Source organism: Grus americana, chromosome 5 (genome assembly GCF_028858705.1).
Source record: "Grus americana isolate bGruAme1 chromosome 5, bGruAme1.mat, whole genome shotgun sequence".
NCBI classification, from domain to species: domain Eukaryota; kingdom Metazoa; phylum Chordata; class Aves; order Gruiformes; family Gruidae; genus Grus; species Grus americana.
The window spans coordinates 42,762,853-42,787,195 of record NC_072856.1 but is presented as its reverse complement, the minus strand read 5'-3'; the positions used below and the strand labels follow the sequence as shown (position 1 = coordinate 42,787,195).

At 43.2% G+C, this 24,343-nt stretch overlaps 1 protein-coding gene across 2 annotated transcripts; it reads right to left on the bottom strand.

Moving 5' to 3' along the window:
* Positions 1-12,205: 12,205 nt before the first annotated feature.
* PSMA6 (proteasome 20S subunit alpha 6) lies at positions 12,206-22,867 on the bottom strand. 2 transcript variants are annotated; one of them, XM_054828274.1, is made up of 7 exons: positions 22,667-22,867; positions 18,436-18,530; positions 17,620-17,701; positions 17,209-17,364; positions 15,056-15,234; positions 14,093-14,187; positions 12,206-12,409 (listed from the first exon to the last, which is right to left on the bottom strand). In XM_054828274.1, the coding sequence occupies exons 1-7, from the start codon at positions 22,740-22,742 to the stop codon at positions 12,352-12,354; spliced, it is 741 nt and encodes a 246-aa protein (XP_054684249.1). In that variant the 5' UTR covers positions 22,743-22,867; the 3' UTR covers positions 12,206-12,351. The 2 variants fall into 2 exon arrangements, with proteins under 2 accessions (XP_054684249.1, XP_054684250.1); XM_054828275.1 differs by lacking the exon at positions 22,667-22,867 and adding an exon at positions 19,631-19,658.
* Positions 22,868-24,343: the final 1,476 nt, after the last annotated feature.

Sequence of the window (24,343 nt, the reverse complement as noted above, 5' to 3'; positions counted from 1 at the left end):
GGGTTTCGCCACTTCCACTCTAATTAGCAAAGCCAGCAAGGCATGTGCTTGAGCTGATCTTTTCTTCTCTGCTTCATGGAAGCTTTATGTCGTAGCTGAGCCGTCAGTGCCCTTCTTTCTTCCATTTCCTTAGAAGGCAGAGAGCTACAGGGCAGATTTGCCTTGAAGTCGCTGTAACCTGCTGACAGAGCACAGGCACTGCAGAAGACCTCTGAAAGGAAAGATCCGAACCCTGACGTGGGAGAGCAAAAAGCAGATGCCAGCGTGGAATTGCCTCGGGGCAGCCACACAAACCCTGGTTTGGACGGTAACTATATGACGTTACCCACAACATCTGTGAGAACTCAGGAAAACTTCTCAGCCAGGGTTGGGGGCAGGAACACAGAAATTTGCAGAAACTCTGGGCGATGGGGCAAGGCAATTGTCAGGCAACTGAAGCAGATCAGAGCAGAGAGATATAGATGACAACATTGCCTGAAATCGCTATCCTCAAAGCAAAATTACCCCTGGATCAAGCCGATGCAATTTCTACTTGGATGTACTGGATTTCAGTGCAAATGGGTGTGCCACACATGATTTTTTTTTCAGTGTTTTTGCTCAGAAAGCGGAGTGTTTCCTGTGGAAACTTGCAAAGACAAACGCCTGTTCTTGGGTTTAGAAGGAAGACGCTTTTCCATGCCCCCCCAGGGAGAGTCCCTGACGGGACACGCTGGGGAGAAGGCAGGGCATTCTGGTGGGCTCGGGAGCAGCCGGGAGGATGGTCTTTCTGTCTCACACTCTGTTCTTCCTTTAGGGGTGTCTGGCTGCTGCAGGAGTCGGGGAGAGGCTGCTGTTACGGCTCCTGTGGAAGGCTGCGGCAGTGGAGCTATGCCAAGTGCCGGCACTGAGCCACCCGTTTGGCCTGGACTGTGGTTTTCCGGGGAATCACCCAGACCAAAGCAAACACAGCGCACACCTGATGGGTCTTATTAAAGCGTTTCTCACTTCCCTAACGCAGGCAGGCAGCGTCCTCCGCCGCTCTCGAGTCCAAGCCAGGACCAAGCTGCCCGGCTGGGGCGGGGATGCTCCCGTGGCTCACCGCGCCGAGGCGTCCCCAGGAAGGTGGGGGGAAAGTCCCGCACAGCACAACGTATAAAGTGCTATATGCCATTTTCTGGTTAATGCCAATTTCCCTAGAGTTCTTCTCTCCCACTTTCATAGTGATTCAAGCAGAAAACACTGTCAGGGCCTGATTTCCACTGAGCGTACAGACTCAGAGTGCCACACGCTGATCGGAAGGTCAGTGACAATCAGTTGTATTCCCCATCCTCCCCCTGTAGCACTCTGCTGCTCTGAAGCACTGCAGAAGCAGAAGTTTTGGTCCATGAGCTGACACGCTCATGTTATTTGGGGGTCTTCCCCACTCCTGCTGATCTCTTGCTCGGAGGAGGAAATGCTTGAGGATGTTTCCAGCAAGCCTGCAGGACTGGGGAGAAAAACACACACATCTAAAAATCAGATTGGTTAGTTAGGAAAAAAGCATGAAAACCAAGCCCACAGGAACTGCGGGGTGGACATGCTGCAGTCCTTATGGGAAAAAAGAAAAGGCACATTCCTCCCATTTTTTCAGCTAGCTTTGCCTTGCAGCTGAACGCAGCAAGAGACCTACATGGTGACAGAACGTCTCTCTGGGCACATTTCCCCCGCCCTTCCTTTTTTTCCCTGATTTTGGTTTGGTTGTTTTTTTCTTTTTTTTTTTCTTTTTCTTTTGCTTTTTTGTATGTGGCAACAGCTGCTTTAGGAGGAAAGCACTGCTCTGGCCTCAGCACCCACCCGTTCAGCTTACTCAGCTTCTGCTCAGGGGGATTTCTAGAGGAAGGTAATCAGCACTGTGGCTACACCAGCTTCCCTTTAGCATCCAGTAAATAATCCTTGACCTCCAGAAGAGGAGCAAACACACTTCACCAGGGTGAACTATTGCACACAGTCCATGGTAATACCTGGGCCCCGTCCTGCTGATAGCAGGAGGAGGAGAACCAAGGCTTGCGGTCCAATTGTTCATAGCCTCTAATTCTCCAGACCCTGTAGCTCGAGGGATTTTACTCTTTGTGAAAAATATATTTCTACTAAAGTTAAAAACTCTGTTAGTGCTGATTGTACAGCACCTCTTCTCCTCCGTTTGCATGCTGAGTCTGTTTCTCCTTGCTCCTTATCTGCTTAAAATCAGGAACATTTTGGCCAGAAAGAGTTAGAAAGTTTGTGGGTTTTAAAAGCTGCCTGTGCCTGGAGGCACTGTCTATTCTCCTGACAAAATGGTTGAGGATAAAAGGAGGATCCCTCCCTCCTCCCCATACCAGAAGGGTCTCCCGGGGAGGTGAGTGTGCAAAGACAGTGATGAATGGAGCAGCAGCGAGTGCTTGCTCTGGCTGGGACGCTGGCATGCGCTCTCCTTTCCTTGCTCAGAGGAGACTGTGTGGTTGTGTAATGACAAAGCCACTGCATTTTAGGAAGAAGAAAAGAGGAAGGAAACTGTGCAAGACAGGGGTTTCCCAGACTGCCACACTGTCTTTGTACACGGTACTTTTGAATGGAGGAGAAGTCTGGGAACAAGGGAACCAGGAGGGGGTTTTGGTGCCTTTACTTCTCCCTGCTAAGCCAGTAACTCAAATCCCAGCTGAAGCTGTGGCAGTTTCCCCATCCCAGGCAGCCCACGGCAATCACCCGGCAGGCCCACGCGAACCAGGCAGGACTCTGTAAGCCGCAAGACACACACAAAGCGCACAATGACCTCCTGCCTCGTTTACTTGTGGACCTGCTGACGCTACAAAACGCTGCTGGCAGGGCTAGGACTGATGTGTGACCCCGGGGAAGCTGGGACTGACCCACGAGCTCCATCCACACCCGTGCCCTGCCAGCCTGCAGCTGCTTCCCAGCAGCGAGCATTGCATCCCCGGCCCTTCCCAGCATCCCAGCATTGTTGAGTGCCCTCCCGTCCCAGGTCCCCGCAGGGGGTGGGAGCGTGTCGTGCTCCACGGCACGGAGGGGAGCGCGGGGTGGGGTGCGTACGTGCCTGGGCACAGATAAGCTGCACCATCCCCGTGGAGCCTGCAACACCTCGCCGCTCACACCCTCTCACTCTGATTTGTCTTTTAATTTGGTCCTAGCAGGCCTTTTTACAAAGCTTGTTGAAGAGGCCAACCCCCAAATTGAAGCACTCAGATGCAGGAGCGAGCCCAGCAGGGAATTTTGCTGAGAGGCCATTATCTGCATCGTAGTATTTGAAGCACGATTAGGTTTGACCCACAACCCCTAGGTGGAAAGAAGTCACTGGCCATCTGACCACAAGAGATAAAAGCATAGACCAGACCGCTCTAGTCTTAGTAGACAAAACCCCATTATTAACTGTTTGTAAAAAAAAAAAAAAAAAAGAAAAAGAAAAAAAGAAACAAAAAGAAAAACCACACTGCGCCAGCTGCAAAGGCTGTGATATCTCTCTGTGCTGAGCAGACATTGTTCGGCTCAGCTGCAGAAGATTCAAAGGCACTAGGAGAGAAAATCTTCAGAGGGGGAAAGGACTCTGAAGAGGCCATGCACATTCATATAGATTTCTACTTTATTTACAGGATCTGCAATCAAGTTCGTTCCTGGGCTTGTTGAATATTTGGCCGTACTGCTGCAGTGCAATTACCGAGCGTGGGAATTCCCTCCAGGGTGGAGCCCTGTGCTGAAGGTGTGGTACCAACAAAAACAAGCACAGGTTTTCACTGCTTCTTTCAGGGTGGGCCTCCGAGCGGCTGGGGGTGGGGAAAATCGCCTTGAATTTTTCCTGCTGTTTACAGTTTAGTAGAAGAGTAATTAACTGCTAAGTGTACGGAAGTTGGAGGGGACAGGACTAGGACAAGTGCCAATTTGACAAATTTCAAACTATCCTTATCCTGGTATTGTATAACTCACTTCCTGTAGAACTTGTCATTTTTGTCTCAAAAAAAAAAAAAAAAAAAAGAAAAAAAGAACACTAATCCCTTCTCTCAGACCAAAAAGCATCCCTGTGTCCTGGGCCTAAGAGGTTTTGAAGACACCTGTAAACAAGAGCAGTTTATAGAAGTTGGTTGATTTGCATGAGACCGCTCTCTAAACATGTTAAAAATGGTTGGAATAATCATTACTTATGATCAAGAAGAGGAAAGAAAGAAGGGTGGCAATACTTCTCACAGCTAACAGTGGCAGAGGGCTCCTCCGAAGCCACCCGAGGTGTAACACCGTAGCTGTACGGGAGCAAGCGAGCTGAGCACCGTGCCCTGCAGAACGCCTGCAGCAGGGCTAGCAGGCAGCGCTCAAAGCTTGGTGGAGACACGTCCGCCCTGTTGCTATCGCCGGCGAGACTGCACCACGCGAGGATATTTTTAATCAAAATTTTAAAGCACAGATCCAGCTGAAACAAGCCGAGCAGGTTCTGCTGCAACTATATTTAATCGTTGTTCTGAATCCGCTCCCACAGGCTGTGGCACAAGGCTCGCGAGAGCACGGTGGTGCTTGGGCTGGCTTCCTCTCGTGCTCAGCTATCCTCACATGACCCTGCTACTGAGGGGAGCACTGTTTCCTTTCCCAGCTCTACAAGTCAATGGATGTGCAAAAGTGAGCACCCAGGTTTTCTTCACAGTTACTGCAAATACTTGGGTTGTGTTAAATGCATATCTTTCAGCATAGATGTACTTTTAAGATTTTTGCTTTCTTTTCTTTTTTTATTTTAAACAAACGTTCTGAAGGCAAATCAGAGGCAGAATATTATGGGAGAGCAGGCAACAACATACTAGCCAGCACAGCTAACCTGTCTCAGCAGCTCCACGGTATTTGTCAAGAGCAGAGGGAGGGAGCTCGAGTCTTTCACCAGCATGAACGATTCCAGGCAGTAACCACAGCTCTTAAATCCAGCCCTTACAACCATCCATTTTACACAAAAACTGAAAGATGCACGTGCATGAAGAGTTTCACGAGCTTTGTATGGCTGCGGAAAAGCGAGGTAGCCGCAGCGTGGGCTGAAGTACAGTTGGAGGATTGTACTTTATTGCTGGAGAGTGCCACAAGCTAGCAATGTGCACTAGTTGGCAAAGAGCAATTGTTTATTCTCCTAGGTAACGATCCATCTCCAAACGGTTTAAAATACCAACATAACCGTGACAACCCACAGTATGTGGCACAACCAAATCGAGGGGTGTGCCTTTTGTACTCTGACAGGATGACAAAACATCAGCCTGTGCTAAACTGGGTCCTACCCCCCTCTGTTTCCACAAGATCTTATCCTCTCCTTTCTGCAAGCACTGGAGCTCGCGCAGCTGTGTGGCGAGGCAGTGAACTGAGCCAGACAAAAGTTAATCCTGCAGCGAAGATGGGACAAGCGCTGGCCCAGATGGACACCCTGAACTGTTGAAGTTCATCACGTGGATGCCCTTGCTGACACGAGGGGTGGCGTGGAACCACGCAGTGACTGAAGGCAGCCGTTTCCCCACTCAGGTCTGGTAAAGACGCTGCGGACCCACGCCCATGTCTGTTCACGCCAAGAGCCAAACATCACGAACCTGAGCCTAGAAGCTGAAACAAGCTCCTTTGCCCGCTCTGCTCTTGCAGCACACCTTGGCCTTGCCAGCCCTTTTGCAAGCTCCACGCTCGCGGCAGAGCTGGATTACAGCGCCTATCTATCCACACACGCCGATTCTTGTTACAAAGCACAAGTGCTCATGTATTGTGATGGTACATGTTTTGATTTGCTACCAAAGTAGGAAAGCATCACATATTCATTATTATCTGCACTTGAAATAAGGGCTGTAGAATCATTTTGCAAATATGTGCTTCATCAACAGAAGCAGTTTCTCAATCGTCCTGCAGAATGCATTGCATGCGCTTTCAGTTGTCGATAGGTCTAGCATCAGAGAGCAGAAAAAAACATTTTATCCTCTTTTTCTCTATTAATAACTGAATCCCTCTCTTAAAATTGAAGGGGAAGGACCTTTGCTATTTCATTCCTGTAATATAGACCACTTGTAATGCTACTTATCACTAATTCTTTTTGTTAGCTTCCTTTTCTGGACAACCTTATGCCCTTTTCCAGACCATCAAAACCCTCATCTGGATGCCAGGACATTCACAACATCTGGGTTTGGTTTTTTTCCCCCCCGCCTCCAGACTTATGTTGCAGCCCATCTCTGTAACTCTTGCCTTTGAATTTATGGACCATTACTGCACTTCAGGCAGATGTCCCCTGCTGAACTACCTACACAAGAACTCAGGTCTGTTTCCTGCGTTGGAGTGAGAAAGATGTAGGTGTCAGTACAAAGTACTCAAAGTAGGAAAAAAAAGTTAAAAAAATTACTTCCTGGTGAGTACTGTTGTCACCCAAGGGATATAACTATTTTTGCACTTACAAAGCTAATTTTGCACTATTTTATACTTTATTTACTTGGTTTGTTACTAGATAAGAGAGGTTAGTAATGGAAACTTCTGGAGACAAGAACAGGGAATACTGTCACCTAACCTTCTAACAAGTATTCAACAAACACTTCATGTGCACAGACACCCATGAGGCAGACCAACCAGGAGCTACAGGCTGAGAGATCCGCTGGAGACTGAGGGTTCAGGCAACTTGCCACTACCTCGCGGCAAGTCAGACAGCCTTCCCGGTCAACACCGAAAATCCTCTTTTCTCTCCTGTCCCTTCTGCTACCAGCCTCCACAGCAAGCCTCCAGCCTTTATGGGCACATCCTCGTACCTTCGGGGGCAGTGAGTAACTAAGCTAACCTGGTAGCCTATTTTCAAGGTTCACCACATCCTTAGGTAAGAAATGTGTTTTTTTTTCCTGTCAGCCAGGCATTTCTAAATACTGTTAGCTGAAACTAGGCTAACGTTCAACACAAATAAATTTCTTCACAACACCCTAAAGGTATGCACAGCTACAAGTGGTTTAAGGGACACAGATGGAAAAGCGAACGAACGAAACACTGCCCATCCCACTTGTGCTAAAACTCCATCCAAGGTGGCCATCCCCTTTGGCAGCCAACTTGCTGCAGGTTTTCTTGACACCTTGTTGGAAGTTCTACCTTCCTCAGCTGCACTGCCCTGAGAGACCCCCTGCCTGGCCAGCCATGCCAACCTCCCATTAGATTCCAGAAAGGAGACTTTGACAGATTCAGAGAACTGATATTCCTCCTCTCCATGATGAAAATTTTTGCTTACAAGGGAGGATTATGACTGCCACTCCTAACAGATGTACCTCTAGTTTAAGTGGATCCTGTCCTGCACTGCCCCCTGTGCTAGTACTACCATTGCAGGACCAGGATCAAGGTTAAATCAGTGTCCAAACTGAGTTAATGCTACTTCTCTGGATGGATTTTTTTTAATTTGAAAAAAACATAGGCTTGTTTCTAAATCAGGTTGCCTGGGTAGCCCTGGAAATGGCTGGGCTACACAATGCGTATAGGAGCAGAGGAACCAGGGAGGAGCTGCTGTAACAGCACTATCCCCAAAGAAACCTTCTTCAGACTAGAAGGGGGTAGTCTTGACACTGCTCAAATGAAGGGTTGTGTCACCTGCTGAGAGGCGAACACCACTTTGGTGGACCAGGTGTCATCGTATAGGTTTAAATCAAAGAGCAGTCAAGGGGATAACATGGATACTCCTGTTCCTTGGTGATGCAGGCTGTGGTTTCCACAACGGCTTAAACCAGAGGCAGTGCCATTCCATTTCCCTCTTCCCTCCTTTATGCTAGCACTATGACAAATTTGATCGTACAGTGAGCCAGTTCAGGCTGCTAATCTGACAGAGAACTGAGCCAAACAAAACAATGTTTTCCATCAGTTTAGTAAACAGAACAGCTCCTTACAAACGTAAATGAGCACCAGTGCTGGCTGAAGGGAGAGGGCGAGCAACTTAGCTGGGATCAAAACAGGGAGGAAAGCGAGCGTACCTGCAAATATCACAGCAGCATCAGATGTCACTGAAAGGCATCATCCCTGTTCCTGATCATGCAATCCCAGTCCATGCACATTAATGCCATGTTTCTCTATCCACAACCACCACGTTTGACTGTAACTTGAGAGGGGATTGCTTTCTAGTCTAAGGAATCCCATAAGGGATTAAATATCTTACGTTCACAACTCTATGCCACTCAGTGTCACAGGAGGAAGTTTTCTGGGAGAGAAAACAAAAAAAAGACATAATTTGCTGGCACAAAAATTACAGCTTGGCTTGTGTGTCCTAATCTGCACTGCATACTATGCTGCGAAAGCCTTAGCTAAGAAACTTTATTCCAGAGGCTTGTGGTTCAATGGATGCATCAGCTAAGCCATGACGAGTTGCACAGCAAGGCCATGCGGTGCATCTGTGGTGCCGGGAAGCTCAGCTACGGCTGACAGGTTCTAAAAAGGACCAGGAGAAAAAATCCTAACCCAAAAAATGGAAGCACACACTTGTTCATAGGTGAGCTAATTCTGCCAAATGCAGTTAGCTGGATTTTGACTTAGTGATATGCTGGGTCTATTTATTCACCAGGTTTACAGTCAAGTACATTACAGTTGCCATATTTAACATTGTAGCACAGAATTTTCATAGATGATGGCAACACAGGTAAGACTACTACAACAGAAAAAATTACTATGCTAAAAAAAAAAAGCTTGGTGAACAGCAGCAAATACTAATAACTGGGGGTTTTGACAGTCATTTAAGAAATGCAAGTTTATCCGTACGTAGTACAGAGGACAAGAGAAAGTTTTTTTTTTGTTTTGGGTGTGTTTTTTTTAAATGTGAGAATCATGATAAGCAAAGTCCAGACACTATTTTAAACAGCTTTGCATAAACATGTGATGATCCTTGTTTTAGTTTGGGCATGAGAGGTTTAAGTTCACTGTTCCAACGGATCCTGAACTACAGGATGTCTTGCATTGTTTCCAAATAGTTAGGGTTACAGCAAAACAAGAGAACAGAACAAATTGTTACTAGCAAGAACTGGCTGGAACACGCTATGACAATTTAAGAACTTCCCATCTGAAAAAAAAAAAATCACTGATTACAAAACAAAAAGTAATGGCCCTACCATTATTACCCTGGTAGTGTAGGGTTTTTTCTAGAAAACAAATACTGTCATGGATACGCTTCACAAAACTTGATCTCATGAGCCAACAAGGCTGCTGTTTTGCAGAACTCAAAACAGCACACTTTGCTTCTATGTCAGGGAGAAAATAAAAGAGAAAGCTAATTTTTTTTTTTCTTCAGATGCCAACAACCTACAGATCTAGTTCTTTCATCTTACTTCCAACAATGTGCACTGAACCATAACATTTATTTGGTACACCTGGACATTGGCTTAATGAGAAACAGGACAAAGAAGGTAGAGAAGAATGCAGTGTATTATTCCATGTCATTAAAATTGCTGGAATCTATCTACACATACTTGCTCCACCTGAACTCCCCATCTACCCCTCTGTGCTTTGACTGTCATTGCTGGAGGCTTTACAGCGAAAAGGTACAGTATAATGCTGTGCATCACAAATTGATTCTGTACCACATGTTGTACTTCGGAAGTATCTGAAATCCTAGAGAGGTTCATTACTGCCTGCCTTAAAATCTTTTTTCCAGGATGAACACGCAGGCCGCTCCTGATGACCCACAGACTATTTATGTCAAGATTCCCTGTGAAGCTATTTCTGTCTGTAATACATGCTGTTACTGCTTCTGGGCACCCCCTGGGGGTAGGGGGTTGCTCATAAGAAATCCAGATGCTTTTCAGAGTCCAATACTGATTTACCTACGCTGACTGCGTGCACTTGGCATTTGCATCCTTACACACTACACTACAACTGAAGAGCACTGGGAATGTAACGTGGACACAGTTACAAGGCTGTGCAGAGCCAGTCTGAGTTTAGTAGAGGTAACACTGATCTGGGTCTAGTATGCAAATAAGATTTAATCCCATTCCTGCTTAACTACTTGTGCATTCACACCGTAACTGCATCTACCAGAGTTTTCAGGACTGGCACAACAAACCACAAACACGTGGAGTAAGCCCAACTCTGGTATCGCTCCTCTTGGTAAGCTCTACCCAAACCAGAAGCGTTAGGATCACATCACGCACACTCTAGTTTCTCTGCAAGCGCCAGGCTGGGAACAGCAAGCGATACCAGATACAGTTCCACACCAGACACGGCTGGTACAGTTTGGTTGCAGGTGCTATCTGCTCCAGGGTGTGAGGAATGTGATCACGTGTATGTGTAATACATGGGGTTTTCCCATTAGATCAAGTATCCCCATCTGCGTAGCTGCCTTACCTTAAACAACAAAAAGCTTTGACTGAAAAAGAAAAATCCCCATCATTAGTATGAAAAGAGAACCATGAATTTTCACTACAGGACAAAATATTAGCAAAAATGGCATTTCAGTTGCTGCAATTTTAACTTTGCTTATTAAAAAAAGAGATGTGACATTCCCAGTTAATTTATTGTAGACAGCTTATTTCATCATCTCTCAACACAAGATGGGATGTTCTGCACTGCAAAAGCACGAGGTATAAACAAACGCCCATTGCTCTCAGAACCACCACCCGAGTTATACAATCACATACAAGCTCCAAAATTTAGAATTAAAGGCGTTGCAGGGAGTTTTTTAATACTAAATACTATGCAAATGTGCTCTAGTCATATGGCTCCCCAATTATCATCTTCCTTTTAATTTGTTTTGTTCAAGAAGTCATTAGTGAAGTTTTATACACACAAGTATCAGTAGATTCTATTTTATAGCAGAGTAAATGATGACTTAAGTCTACTCAAATTCCAGATTGTTATGCAACTGGAGTATTAGGAAGAAAGGTCCTAGGAAGTTTCAGAAACTCAGCTGTCACTTGGAACAACACAGACCTTTCCAAATGTGCCATTAGTATTTGTTCTGCCAGTTGGTGCACAAAACTGCCCAGAATTCTTAGATAAGCAACCCAAAACCAGAAGCAAGGGTGCCTTCATCTTATCATCTATTCTACACTATCTGACATGAGGGAAGCTGAAATTTGGAGGCACCAATGGAAATTCAAGAAGCTTTGTAAAGTCAACAATTCACAGTACATTTGAATCTCAACTCAGTTATCACATAAGGTTAGCATTACCTTTTGTTAAAACCAAGCACAGAATTGCATCTCCTTTACTACAATGAACTTGAAAAATACACGTTCAAGTGGCTTTAACTGTAAAGCAAAAAGAAAAAAATTAAGCAATCCCAGTTTCTGATGACTTATGAGGCCTTCCCCAAAGGTCTCAGAAAAAAAAAAATCAAAGAGAATTTTGTAGTAATTAAAGCCAATATAGGAATAGCACAGCAGAGGAATGAAGATAAGGAGGTAAGTGGTATCAGCTTGGCATTCTTCCAAGAAGACTTTCCTGTCTACCCAACAGCTACAAGTGCCTGGTGATCTTCCCTTTCTCCTCAGTATCTCCTCCCTCACAACTTCATCATCTACCTTTTTGCTGCGAAGGCTGAAAACTCTTCAGTTGCAGCAGAACAAAAAATGCATTTTTCTTCACCTTGACTCAAGTTTTTGCAGTCTTCTCCTAACCCAGAACCTTTGAAGGAGCCAGGGGAATTCCTTGTCAGAGACATTCTTGTTGGTGAACTTTGTCTATTGGCCCCATCCAGCCCCAACTTTGTTTCTGGCACTGCTCAAAGCCTCAAAACCAGGTAGGTGACAAACAGCCAAAATCCCAAAGTACACTGCGTACAGAATCTGTTCCCCTAAATAATTAAACAGCTCTGAAGCTAACATTTATAGCAGATGTCTGTTAAATTCACTACCTGTACCCCAAATAAATCAGTCTGAAGGAATGCACTGGGAATCACAGCTCAAGTTTTTTCCTTCAACTTTTGTCCTATATCCTCATACAAATCTGAGCAAATATTATCTTAACTTCCCCAGTTAAACCAGTAATGTTACAAGCCTTTCAACATCAGGGCAAGAAGAGAACCCACGTAAATGTAAGAATTATCTCAAGACATGCACCCCCCCACATAATCTGATATAAACATTTACACTAGGAGCCAAATAGCTCAGATGAAAAATACAACGCAGACTATAAAATTTCTATTAAAATACAACTAAAAGGCAAGCAGTCATCACAGAAACATTCAAAGTCATCAAGTATTTTGATGAGAATTTCACAGAACTGAAAGTTAATTACATTAAAAAGAGACACCAAGTATTTCAAAAACCTCTGTTTTATTAGTACAGAGTAAAATACATCATATAGTGAACGTTGTTTTCCACACATAATCTAAAGCCATTAATAAGTGTTTTCACCAAATATCGTGGCCAGAAGCACAGACAATGGAAATGGGAATGCTAATTAGTCTCTCTCTGCCAGAGCTACAAGGTGCACATCAATCTCTGCTTCTGTAAGGATCCTGAAAGAACAAAAAGAAATCTTAAATAGCTTAAACGATTCTTCCCCTTAAGCTCCAATATTACAACCTAATATCTACACAAATAAGTTTTATACAATGCATCTTTCAGCCCTTTAAAGTCCTGCTGCCAGGGCCACAGGCTGACATTCCAATTCTTTTTGAAAAATAAAGGAAGAATCAAAGGCACTACAGAGCAAAGAGGTAACAAATGGTAGAAAAAGAACAGGTAATTCCTCTTGAGTAATATATTTGCAAGCTGGGACCTGGTGAGAAGAATAGGTATGGTAATTAGTATGATTACTCCAAGGGGGGGGACAGGTTTTCATAGCCTTCTCCCTCTGCTTGTTATCCAACCTTTCTGAAAAGGACATAAGACGGGTAAATGAAGTTTGGCAGAAAGCTAGCACTTGACCCTTGAGCAGCCATAGAAAAGGGTAATGCAGCTCCTTCGTCCTTTCTCAAAAATGCTATGCTATTCTGTTGTCCTAAACACACCACCAAGCGCAAAACAACCCATCATCACCACGTCAACTTTAAACACATTAGGAAGCACTCAAAAGACTGCACCTGTAGGACCCAAAGGTTTGAAGCCTCTCTCCAACCCCCACCTACCAAGTAGCTACACTATAGCAGCAGGACTTTTCTTCCCCACTTAGCTGTTCCTTTTTTTTTTTTAATTAAACAAAATAAAAACAATGAAAGACTAAGGCAGAAATAACTGAACTCCTTTGCAGCAAGCCAGACCTACCTAAAATTTAGGTAAGGCATACCTAGAGGGTCATTTTGTATTAACTAAAAAGCCCCAAAACTTACTCTCCCATATTTCATCCCTACTTCCACAGCTATAGATTGTGTGGTGAGAAGGCTGTCAAGTACACTGTATCTGATGTGAGATATAGCCCTCAGCAGGAAGATTTCCAGGTGCTGTATCAACAGATTAACCAAGTAACCTTGCACTCAGATTCAGACAATAACAGAGGAGGGAGGAAATTGCAGGTATCTTGCTTTCACGCTAGGTGGGAATGCAGTTTACTCAGAAAGTAAAAGTTCAGCTACTTCCAAATCACTGCGGTGATTTTTAAATCCCGGATCTTTTAATCTTGTCAAATGTAAATAGAATATTTCAAGTCATACAAGTGCATAATCTATTAACTATATACTGGAGATGTTAAAAACTGCTACAATTACAAGATGAGCAAGAGTCATTTAAAGATCCCATTTAGAAAAGGATAAAAAAATTAAGGGACTTGCAAAGTTTTCCCTAATATAAACAGACTTTACTGCATTAGTTGTCATGACTATGATTTGGAAGTGGACTCCAGATACTAGTACAAAGAAAAATTTTTATTCTTTTAAGCATGAAAAAATCACCAGACCAGATGTAACTACATTCTAATTATCACATAAAGCAATACCCTTTTAAGAAAAAAAAAAAAAAAAAAAAAAGACAACACTTTTCTCTACTGGATCCCTTAACCATGACAGGCTTTTTAAAACTGTGGTGTTTTTTTAAACAATGTCTTTTACCCCTACACATTTTGAAGAGTTACAAACAAAAAACACTCCAAAACATCATCTTCTGACATTTGTCTCTTTTTCTCAATATACCATGACACAAGAAGTTAAAACTAATCACACCTAACCAGAGAAATGTACCAAGTTTTATCAACATTGATCACTTACCTGAATTTAGGATTTTCCACTGTAACTACACCAACTTCTATTTCTGAAGGTTTGAAATCAATGGATAGTACAGTAGACAAGCATGTTATTGCTGTCTGAAAGATGACAAAAAACCTTATCATTAAACAGAAAGCACTAAGGTGCTTTTTTAATTGACATAGCATTAACAACTATCCTTCCTTCTAGTTTTAAGTTGCTTCCTTCCACCTCAAAACCTCAGCTGAAAAGTTTAAAATAGTTTCCCCTTGTTGCAGAATACAGTCCCTCTCTGGTCCTCTCCCTGAAAAGCCCAATCTACAAAAACCAAAGGGACATGTCATTTTCATAGAAAAAAACCCACAACAAAACCAAAACTTTTTATCATGCACAGATTTAAAACCCCAGGTCCCACGGACAGAACATGTTTCATTAGTGGCAAACAAAACAGACATCATCATGACAGTCTAAGATTACTCAAAGCACATGTCACTTGCATAGCTTCCATTTTGGCTTTTCTTCTGGTAATTAAAATTACACTGGCTGTTTTTAAAAGCTGCATTTCATCATGGCTTTATTTTTTCCACCCTAATCATCACCTGCTTTAAAAGGCGTTCTTTGCAACCTCACTCATACTTATCCCTGCAGTAGGGTCATAGTAATGCTAAAGATGTATTCCTAAAATGATGACTGAGCAAAAAAAAGAAGTTCTATAAAACAGCTATGTAGCTAGATGCTACATGGGAGTGCTACAATTACAGTTTCTGTTTCAGCTAACGTAAAGCAGAAAAAGCAGATTAGATGACTATTTAAACACTTGCAAAATATCTTCAAAAGATTTTCTGCTTGGAATAGCTATACTTGCTCTGGGAGCTATACAGAACTCTAAGAAAATAGGAAATGCCTATCTGCATTCCTCTATATTGCAAGCCTACATACAGCATATTCATTAAAAATACTTTAACAAATTTGCTTCTGCTGGCCTACCTCTACTGTTTGTTCATACGTCCAGTCAAATTTCTTCTTTACTTTCTTTTCAAGAAAACTGGTTGACTCTGTCTGTTTAACTCCTGCAGCTGTGGCCTTGAATCCACAATAGTAACCTGCCGGATCACACTTGTATACCTGAGGGCCGTGTTCTTCATCGATACCAATCAAAATCATACCTTGAAGAGAAAATTTTTTAATTCCTCTCTTTCCCTGATTTTAGCAGTTTCATTCAACCGAAGAACAGAATAGATACTCGTGTCCTGTGAAACGCATGCATGCACAGCAGTACATTTTCAGGAACTAGTCCAATACCTAGAGCTGCGATTCTGTCTTTGTCTCTAATTTGCCATTTCTCACCAGCGTCTCATTACCAGGTGCGCAACTTGGTTTAGTGCAAACTAGATTTCCCAAAGAAGGCTACTCATTACACACAGAAACATTTTTGCCATGCTCGGTGTGTAGAAAACCACAAAGTCAGGAAATACAAAAGTTTAATCCCGATAAAAAGTTAACCCAGCCACAGTTCACTTCCTGTGTATTGTATGACACTTTAAAAGCATAGTTCTATTAACATGTGCCTTTTACCAGAAAGCAGCTTTACAAATATGTTGAAATTAATGAAAATATTAAAGGATCAACTTTAGATTTCTCAACTGTAATCCTGAAAAGCACTGTATTACATCCCTTCTCCTCTTTTCTTTAAAGGAAAAAAAAAACCCATCTGGAATGAAATGTGGAAATATCAGAATATAAAACTGAGCTTTTGAAGACCATTTGACTAAGTGATTTCAAGTTGGGCAGACTTCAAGTAACACAAACTGGCCACATCTCTGAAATGCATCTTTGTTCACCTACAATTCTAGATTTACAGTTGTATAGTCTCAATATGCATATTAAAAATAACTCAAAAGCAATACTTAAAAAAAAAAAAACAACCAAAAAAACCCACCCAAAACCCAGAACAAGGTCAAGATTTTAAATTATTTTCACTTTATACTTGCGTAACTTAACTAGTAGTTTTAGCTGATAAGATTCTGAGCAGCTATTATGTATGACAACAGAAAAAAAATTTCCCATCATCTCTTAAAAAAAAAAAGATTAAGGTAAGTTAAGAACAATACATTTTCATTCACGTATTTAAAAAAAAAAAAATCACTTTCCAGTAGTATGAAGGCATGGGAAATGCCAAGGGAAGAAAGAAACAATCATTCCTGAACATTACAAGCATAGGAAAATTGCCCCATCATGGAAACTGTGGTGCAACACTGAACGTTACTTCTTTAGTGAGAAGTGCTAGTGCCTACCATGATTACGAGAAGTGATTCATCAATTCTGTAACTATTCTCCTTAAATGAAAAAAAAAAACAACGCAAAACCAAACAAACCACCAAGCAAACAAAAAGAAACTCAGACAGAATGCTTAATGAAAGAGTAATTGAGGAAACATCAAGTCATTCATCTCAGTTCCCGGACAGCCTAACGGTACAGTTACAATTTGCTCACAGCCAAATGCAAGAGAAAAAACAAGTCTGACCCAACCTCAGAACGCACAGATGACCAGGAATATCTACAAAAAACAACTTTACACACATCATTTTTTTTTTTACTTCAGCTGCATTTGCTGTTATAAAACAAGACTGGTGTAGAAATGTTTGCAAGTGAAATATTTTTAAGCCCTTTTTCTCTACATTATATGTATCATGGTTAAGAGCAAAAATTATGCAGATTTTTGTCCTATACATACTACTTAGATAAAAAAGCCACAAAATCAACACAAGCAGAATTGCACTCTCATATCTGTTTTAACAGTGATATTTACCCAAACACAGACACCTGTAAGAAGAGCATCTCCCATTCACAGACATCACTGTGCAGTGCAAACAGACTAGACCCCAAAAACTAAGGTGAAATAGTATCACACATTTTAAAGAGGCTAAATCATTTACTCCGATTCCAATGCAGTCAATGGCAAAATCATGGCTGTGATTCAAGACTTCCAACACTGCGCTCTCATTCGGCTGTTCATCCCTCTTATTCCCTCAGTTACATCCATATCTCGTGCAATTTGAAAATGGGTGAGAATTTCTTATACTTGAAGTGGCAAGCTTAGACAAAAAACAGTAAAGATTAATTCCATATACTGTACTTACAGCAACCAAGGGGCCTCATTTCAGCATTTTGCGTATAGACCTGAGAAATATCAGCAATCCTTTTACACAGCATATCCACAGGGATGTCATAGCCATACTTGTACTTCCAGTTAGCAGCCTCATAGCGGGCTCTCTGCACCTGGGATCTGCTGTCAGCTAGACAGAAAGAACTACCATTAATTTCACTGAACATTTACCGTGTTTATTCCTAGCACTGCTTGAGAATGCAAAGTCCAGGCCCAACTTTAAGTTGTCTTTAAATATACACATCAGAATTAGACAAGTCCTCCAAAACCAGACTGAGTGGAACAAATCTCCTAAAGCACTTATTTGTTTTATATGATGCAAAGTTGGTGAACTATATATAAAAAAATGACACTTCAGATACTTAAAAAGAGGTGAATTAAATACCTGTCATTCCTGTCATCACACAGCCAATATTTTCAGTAATTCTGAATAAATGAGTCACTGTGTTGGAATCCAGTAACTTGTCCTAAAGAGGAAATAGAAATAAACTAATAGAAAACACTGCCCTTCAGGTACAAAAAAGACAGACACTGGATGCTCTGGTATTTACAAAAGAGCCAAAAAAAAAAAATCAACCAACAGCTAAAAATTGTCTTTCAGGCTCTCCACTATTTACTGCTATAGGCACATGAAGGAAGAAATAGCAGCATGGGGAAGATAAAAACCTCAGTATCTGGAAAAGGCTGACAGCTAGAGCATGACCAACACCAAAGTCCTTTTCCGTCTAAAGAAATTTTGAAAACACACACACACAAAAACTTCAACTCTTATTTCATGCTGCCCTTCAAACACAAGGGTTTTCCCCCTTTGTCAACACTACATCACCACTGTGCTAAAACACTCGTGAAAATCTGTTCTGTGTGCTACTGATATAACATTTTCTGAGTAGGAATCAAAGAAGTCAGGAAAGTGATTATGGACAACTCAGCCTTACAAGCCAGAGTAATGTATGCATGCTAAAGTACAGCAGGACCAACTTCGTGCTTTATTCCTTTGACAACTACAGAGAAAACCAATATTACAGTACTTGGTGAGGAAATGTACAACTGAGCACTAAACAGAGCAGAACAATAATAAGATATTAAATTCAAACAGCAATATATGTCGACACTAATTAATACAATATCAGTGTTGCAGAGTCTCACCCTCACCTTTTTTCTCATCTCCTTCCAGCCTCCCCCTCAAAACCAGACTACTTACAGGTACTTTCTTCTGTGTTACAATTACTGCAGAATCTTTCCCACGAACAGCTACAGACGTAAGTCCACCTTGGTTTATGGCCTTAAAAGCATATTCTAGAAAAATACATAAAAGTTAATAAAAAACAATGTTACAGATACTAGTACAAACATCTCTGACACAACTCCCCCCATCACAGAAATCTCATCAAGTTCTGGCCTTTTTAATACTTTAATATTGGTGCAATACTTTGTGTCTTTAAGGTCTTTAGTACAATGCACACAAGAACTTTCTGATGGTAACTAAGTCATTGACTCTCTTCACAAAAGCACTAGCACTGCTTCCTTCAAATATTTCTAATAATTTGCCTTTTTGTTCAGGTAGAATGCTTAACACCAACAGAATTTGTTTTAAAACAACAAGGCTATTCTGCACTTGACCAAAACAGTCCAGACTTAACCTACAGTAACTGTAAACCCTTAAATAAAATTTGTTTAACATGCAGAAGTTTAGTGTTTCAAGCATTATTATCACTGCAAAGATGTAATTTTCTTTTGTAGATTTTAACTGATACAGAGGAAAAGTGAAATGATGGACCAGGCACAGAAGATGGGTTTTAACATTACAATCACATTTTCTACCCGACATTCAAACACCACAATGCTTTTATTAACTTTTTTCAAATAAAACTTATGCACATGCCAACTAAACAGCATGATTCAGATAAATGTAACGGATTAAGATTTATTTGATATGATCCATGAAATAAATTTCCCTTGATTAATTGTTTCAAAAGCCTCAAGAACAACAACTTTAAAAATAATTTATCTTGCAATATCTGATAAACATTCAGAACTTCCTAATATCTGGTTGGGAGAGGGAACGTTGAGACTCTAGCTAAATGTAGATGAGTTTTTTGTTAGCTATGTGATTAAGACTGGAATTTAGAACATGTCTAACCAACAGCACAGCAAATTGCTAAAACTTTCTTCTAAAATAATGGGACCAAGAAACTCCGCTGTTGTAAAAGCTGCATTCAAATCTGTGGAAGAGACTGCACAACAGGAGAGGAATAATCTGAAAATGAAAACACACATTTTGCAATACTAGGATCTTGAAGTTCCATCTGCTGAGTCAGTGTTGTGGAAGGGCTGGTTGCCATGTATTTATGGCACTGTATTTATTACTCTCAGGCATCAGAGCATTTGCTGGTTACCTGAACATGCCATAATGAATGTTCCCTCTTTCTCTCCGCTAGATGCACAACTTCACTCACCTCTTCACTTAACTTCCCCAGGAGTATCAGTGCTATCCTGGAGCAAAGCACAGAACCCAGTAGGACATGAGCTAGCACAGCCTGCAAACCAGTCATGTTTGAAGCCCTAAGGCTAGGAGTCTGCGACACTTGTTTATTTATGTGTACAAATACCTGAAGGGAGGGTGTAAAGAAGATGGACAGAGCCAGGCTCTTTTCAGTGGTGCCCAGTTACAGGGCAAGAGGCAACTGGCACAAACCGAAACACAGGAGGGTCCATCTAAACATCAGAAAACACTGTGAGGTCGACTGAGCACTGGCACAGAGTGCCCAGAGAGGTTGTGGAGTCTCCACCCTTGGAGATAGCAAAAGCTGTCTGGACATGGTCCTGGACAGCCTGTTCTAGGTGGCCCTCCTTGAACAGGGGGTTGGACCAGATGACCCTTCAGAGGTGCCTTCCATCCTCAACCGTTCAGTGACATTTAGGTGGGAAGAGGAATAGGTGCCTTCACAAACTGTTTTTGCTCACAAGTGCTAACAACCAGACTTGCTGAACTGCAGTCCCTTCTCACTCTGTTCCCATTAGCATCTGCGATGCTCAGTTTTCAAAGAGACAAGCCAAAAAGTATAGGGGCTCTTACAGTATAACAAATCCAAATATATATATTGCTAATAGTGTTTACATCTCTTTTCTGCTATGCAAGTATTTCAGTAGTACTGCACACACATTCTTTTCAAAAACAGTAGTTCCTTGCTGTTCCCCAAATACGTCAGAACAATCAGAAATTTGAACATTATCATTTTCTTCACCTTCCAAAATTCCACTTAGATGAAACATCACTTTTGAAGACTGGAACTAATAGGTGGCAAGACAACACTGAAGGATTTTAACCACAGCAACAAGAAATATACATGGAATAACTGTTACTTTTCTAATATGGGATCACTTCAAAGGTGCAAGAGCTTTTTGAGCTTCGGAAGCAGAAGACAGATCTAAGGCAAACCACAGGCATCTCAGTCTAATATGACTACACTGGAAATCTCTGTTCAGTGTTTCCAAAAGAACTTCGAGAAAATCTGAAGTCTTAAGTCAGCCTTAAAGCAGCACATGCCCATGCCTATCCTTCACTGCACGTAGTTAATCTCCATCCAGCACACAGACAAGGACGTACAGGATTTAAAAAGAATGAAAGACAGAATGAAAAAAGTTAGATTTGGCTATTTGACCGCAAGCAAATATGCGCTTTCTGGCCATGCTGTGGCTAGATGCTGGCCAACAGAGACACTACTCTGGCACCACACCTGAGTTATCAGCCTGGCTGCAGGTAGAGTGAGCTCATACTCGCTTGAAGTTAACTATGCACACCTACGTATTTTTCTTCCCATGGCATATAGGTACTCAAAATATCTTTAAGACAGCTTCAGGCTGTGTGCAGAGGCTCTCAAATACACATGTAGATACTTGCTTCTAAGACATGGGTAAAAGATACGGAGGTACCGCACATTCCTCATACGTTAACCTAATGGTTGAATACACCCAGGAGGTAGAAGAACAAGGCTCAGTTTCCTCTTTGCTACAGGATGCAGAAAACATTCCCAACAAGCAGTACTGCAACAGAGAAACAGCCAGAAAGGTGATGCAGGCCAACCAGGCTGTTTTAATGGCAACAGAAGATTGGAGCCCATGACTCTTCCATCACAGAGCCACTGACGTCCTGTGTGAGGAAGCACTGTCCCTACCATCCACGTGTATAAGGCTTACTACACAAGACGCATAGAAACCTTATACACACTCCAGGTGTAAGACAGCACCAGTATGTCGGTATCTAGCACAGGTAACTTTCTAACTGTGTACAGACACCTACACACAGGCACTTTCCTAGTTGCTCCTTGGAGAAAGAACTGCTCAAGACTGGGCTGTCTGCCCACATAGCTGCCTTCCTGAGAAGAACTCAAGGGCAGACACAAAAGAAACTACTTGCTGCCACTGACCATTCATGCAGTCTGGTCCCAGCAACCTCCTTTCCTGGAGAACAGATGGATGTATGGACATGCCATGCAATGCACATGCAGTGAAGCCACTGCAGCTGGAGAAGAGCTGCTAAGCTCCAGGGGAAGGTGGCATCAGGATGATGCTGTCAAAACAATTCATCTGGCTCTGTTGTGAGGATCCCCCAGGAGCACTCTCAATGGACTGTCCTGCCAGACCACGAGTTGACTGTGCTGTTACAGAGTATTCTGCACAAGGAGAAGCTCTTCTGCAGAATCTGCTGCACTGGAAAAATATGAATAAAAGATTCAGTGGCCTACAGAAGAAGATGAAGCTAGGCTGCAGCTTAATTGCAAAGTGTTCAAAGAAGCCTGGGAGTAAAGGATGGTTACTGCTGTCTCACAGGCCATGATGTACAGAACACATGGCATTCAGGTGTAACAAGAGAGAGCATGGGTTACCTCCAAAAACCGACTTGGTTACTCTGGCATGCAGGGTTTGAGGCAGTTCAAACCCTATTTGAAACAGCTATTGCAGTTCTTAGATTCCAAAACACAATGCTTGTACCTTTAGCAAGATAAACTGAAAGAAACACAACAGAGGGAATAAACGGCTTCTGGACATCTGTCGGTTTGGCCTCCAAGCACCTGAAATCACAGGAGGTGCCTCCCCGTGTGGCAGGGAACACTCGAGAGGGCCTACCCTGGCTTTGAGCTTCCCTTACTCATGCGAGGATCCCTTTCCCAGGCCCCCACGCCAGGGACTGCAGCTGCTCCAGGCTCCCACCAGGCTTCTCCCCGCACAGCGCGGGACCAGGCTGGGCGGGAACCGAGACTCTCCAGCCACAGGAGACGCCACGTTTCCCTCCCTTCCCGAAGGCAGCCAGGCTCGGCACAGGTTTTCCGAGCCGGCTGCAGCCCCGCTCGGCGGGAAGCGGCGGCGGCGTGGGCAGGCCGGGCCCGTGACGGGGCAATTCAGGGGCAGCATCCCCGGAGCCGGACACGCACCGACTTGGTAGAGGCGTCCCTCGGGCGAGAAGATGGTAATGTGGCGGTCGAAGCCGGCGCTGGAGCCTCGGGACATGGCGGTGCGGGGAGGGGCGGCGCGGCCGAGGGGCTCACAGCGTGCAGGGCCCCACCGCTACCGCAGACAGGGCACCCACCGGAGCACTTCCGGGTTACGCGCTGCGCGCAGGCGCCGAAACACACAACTCGCGCACCGTCACGGTCCACCCGCCACTGCGCATGCCCGAGCGCCGCGGCGCTTCTCCCCCGCCGAGCATGCGCAGTAGGGTGGCGGAGGGGTGCTGTCGGCGGAGCCGTCATGTCGCGATAGGTTACCCACGTCGTGGGCAAGATGCAGACCATTGCGGCACGGCAGCTGTAGAGCGCTTAACCGGTGGGGCCGACAGCCCGCCGCCCTTCGGCTGCCTGGGAGAGCCGAGGGTGAGGCAGTCGGAGGTTGGGAATTAATTTTTTTAAACAAAATATTTCCCTGGGTTCTCTTCCATGAGTATCATTTTAAAGCAAAGAAGTATACTAACCTCAAAAAAAGTTGTTTAAGATGTTAATAATGAGTAATTGTTGCCGCAGCTGCATTATAATGTGATGTTTAAAAGACTTTTTATCAGTGTCCAGTCCAAGGGGAAATTCCCCAAATTATAACTCGTGAATATATGCTCTCTTTGCCTTTCAGCATCTTGGATTTCCCCTACTCTTCGTGGGATGGCTTTTTTTTTTTTTTAAAGTCGGTCATTAAAAGAGTTGGAAAAGCTGTGTTTTGGTATCCGCGCCTCTATTTAAAAAGATTATTATTAGACGAGTTCACTCTTTGTTGAAATAGCAGACTACGGGTGCATTTTGTGTATGCCATACACTAAAAGTCTGCTTTCTTGAATTTTTCAATATACTTTTCCTTCCTTATTAATACTATGAGAGAATAAAATGCCTCGCTATGTATTACAGGACACAGAGTTTGTCCCCTTCATTAGGGCAGCGCTTTGTGGGCAGACGTGAGCTGTTTGAAGCTGTGATGCAAGCACTGGGACACAGAGCACATGAGTACCTAAGAACGTCTCTCCTGGGTCAGACGCAGACTCTGTCCAGCCCAATGCCCCATCTCCAACTGTGGCCGAAAGTAGGTGCCCAAGGAGAAGTATCAAGAACCTTTTGTGGAGGGATATTAGCTGTTTAACGTAAATAAGTAAGTTTTAATTAGAATAAATTACTTAGGATTATAACAGGGTGTGATTTGTGCAGTTCGCTTAGCTTTACTTAGCGTGAGTAGTTAGATTTGCTGAAGCCTTCAGGCCGCAATAGAGTTATTTTTCTTAGTAATTTTCCTAGCAGCTGGGACAGTGCTGTGTTTAGTCTTTTAGTATGGGAAAGTATTTTGATACCACACAAATGTTTTGGTAGTGTTTTTCCCAAGTCTGGGACTCCAGTTCTCTGTGTTCTGCCAGCAAGGGCAGGTGCACAAGGAGTGTAAACCAGAAGATAAGGAGGCTCCAACCTTCGGCTGAAACTGCAAATCAACAAGATAAGAGCCCGCCTGCCTGGATGCAGAAAAAGAATCCCATTAGATGTTAGAAGACCCCAGACCAAAAATCACCACTGGACTAAAAGACACGTGGACAGCACGTGAAGCGTGGGTGTATGGATCACAAGGGTATAGTTGCCCAGAGA

Coding starts and splice junctions, on each gene's coding strand:
- PSMA6 (XM_054828274.1), bottom strand. CDS start 22,742: ATGTCCCGAGGCTCCAGCGCCGGCTTCGACCGCCACATTACCATCTTC. Junction 18,531..22,666: donor GGGACGCCTCTACCAAGTCG/GTGCGTGTCCGG, acceptor GTATTTTTCTAG/AATATGCTTTTAAGGCCATA. Junction 12,410..14,092: donor GTGGAAAATCCTAAATTCAG/GTAAGTGATCAA, acceptor TTGTTCTTTCAG/GATCCTTACAGAAGCAGAGA.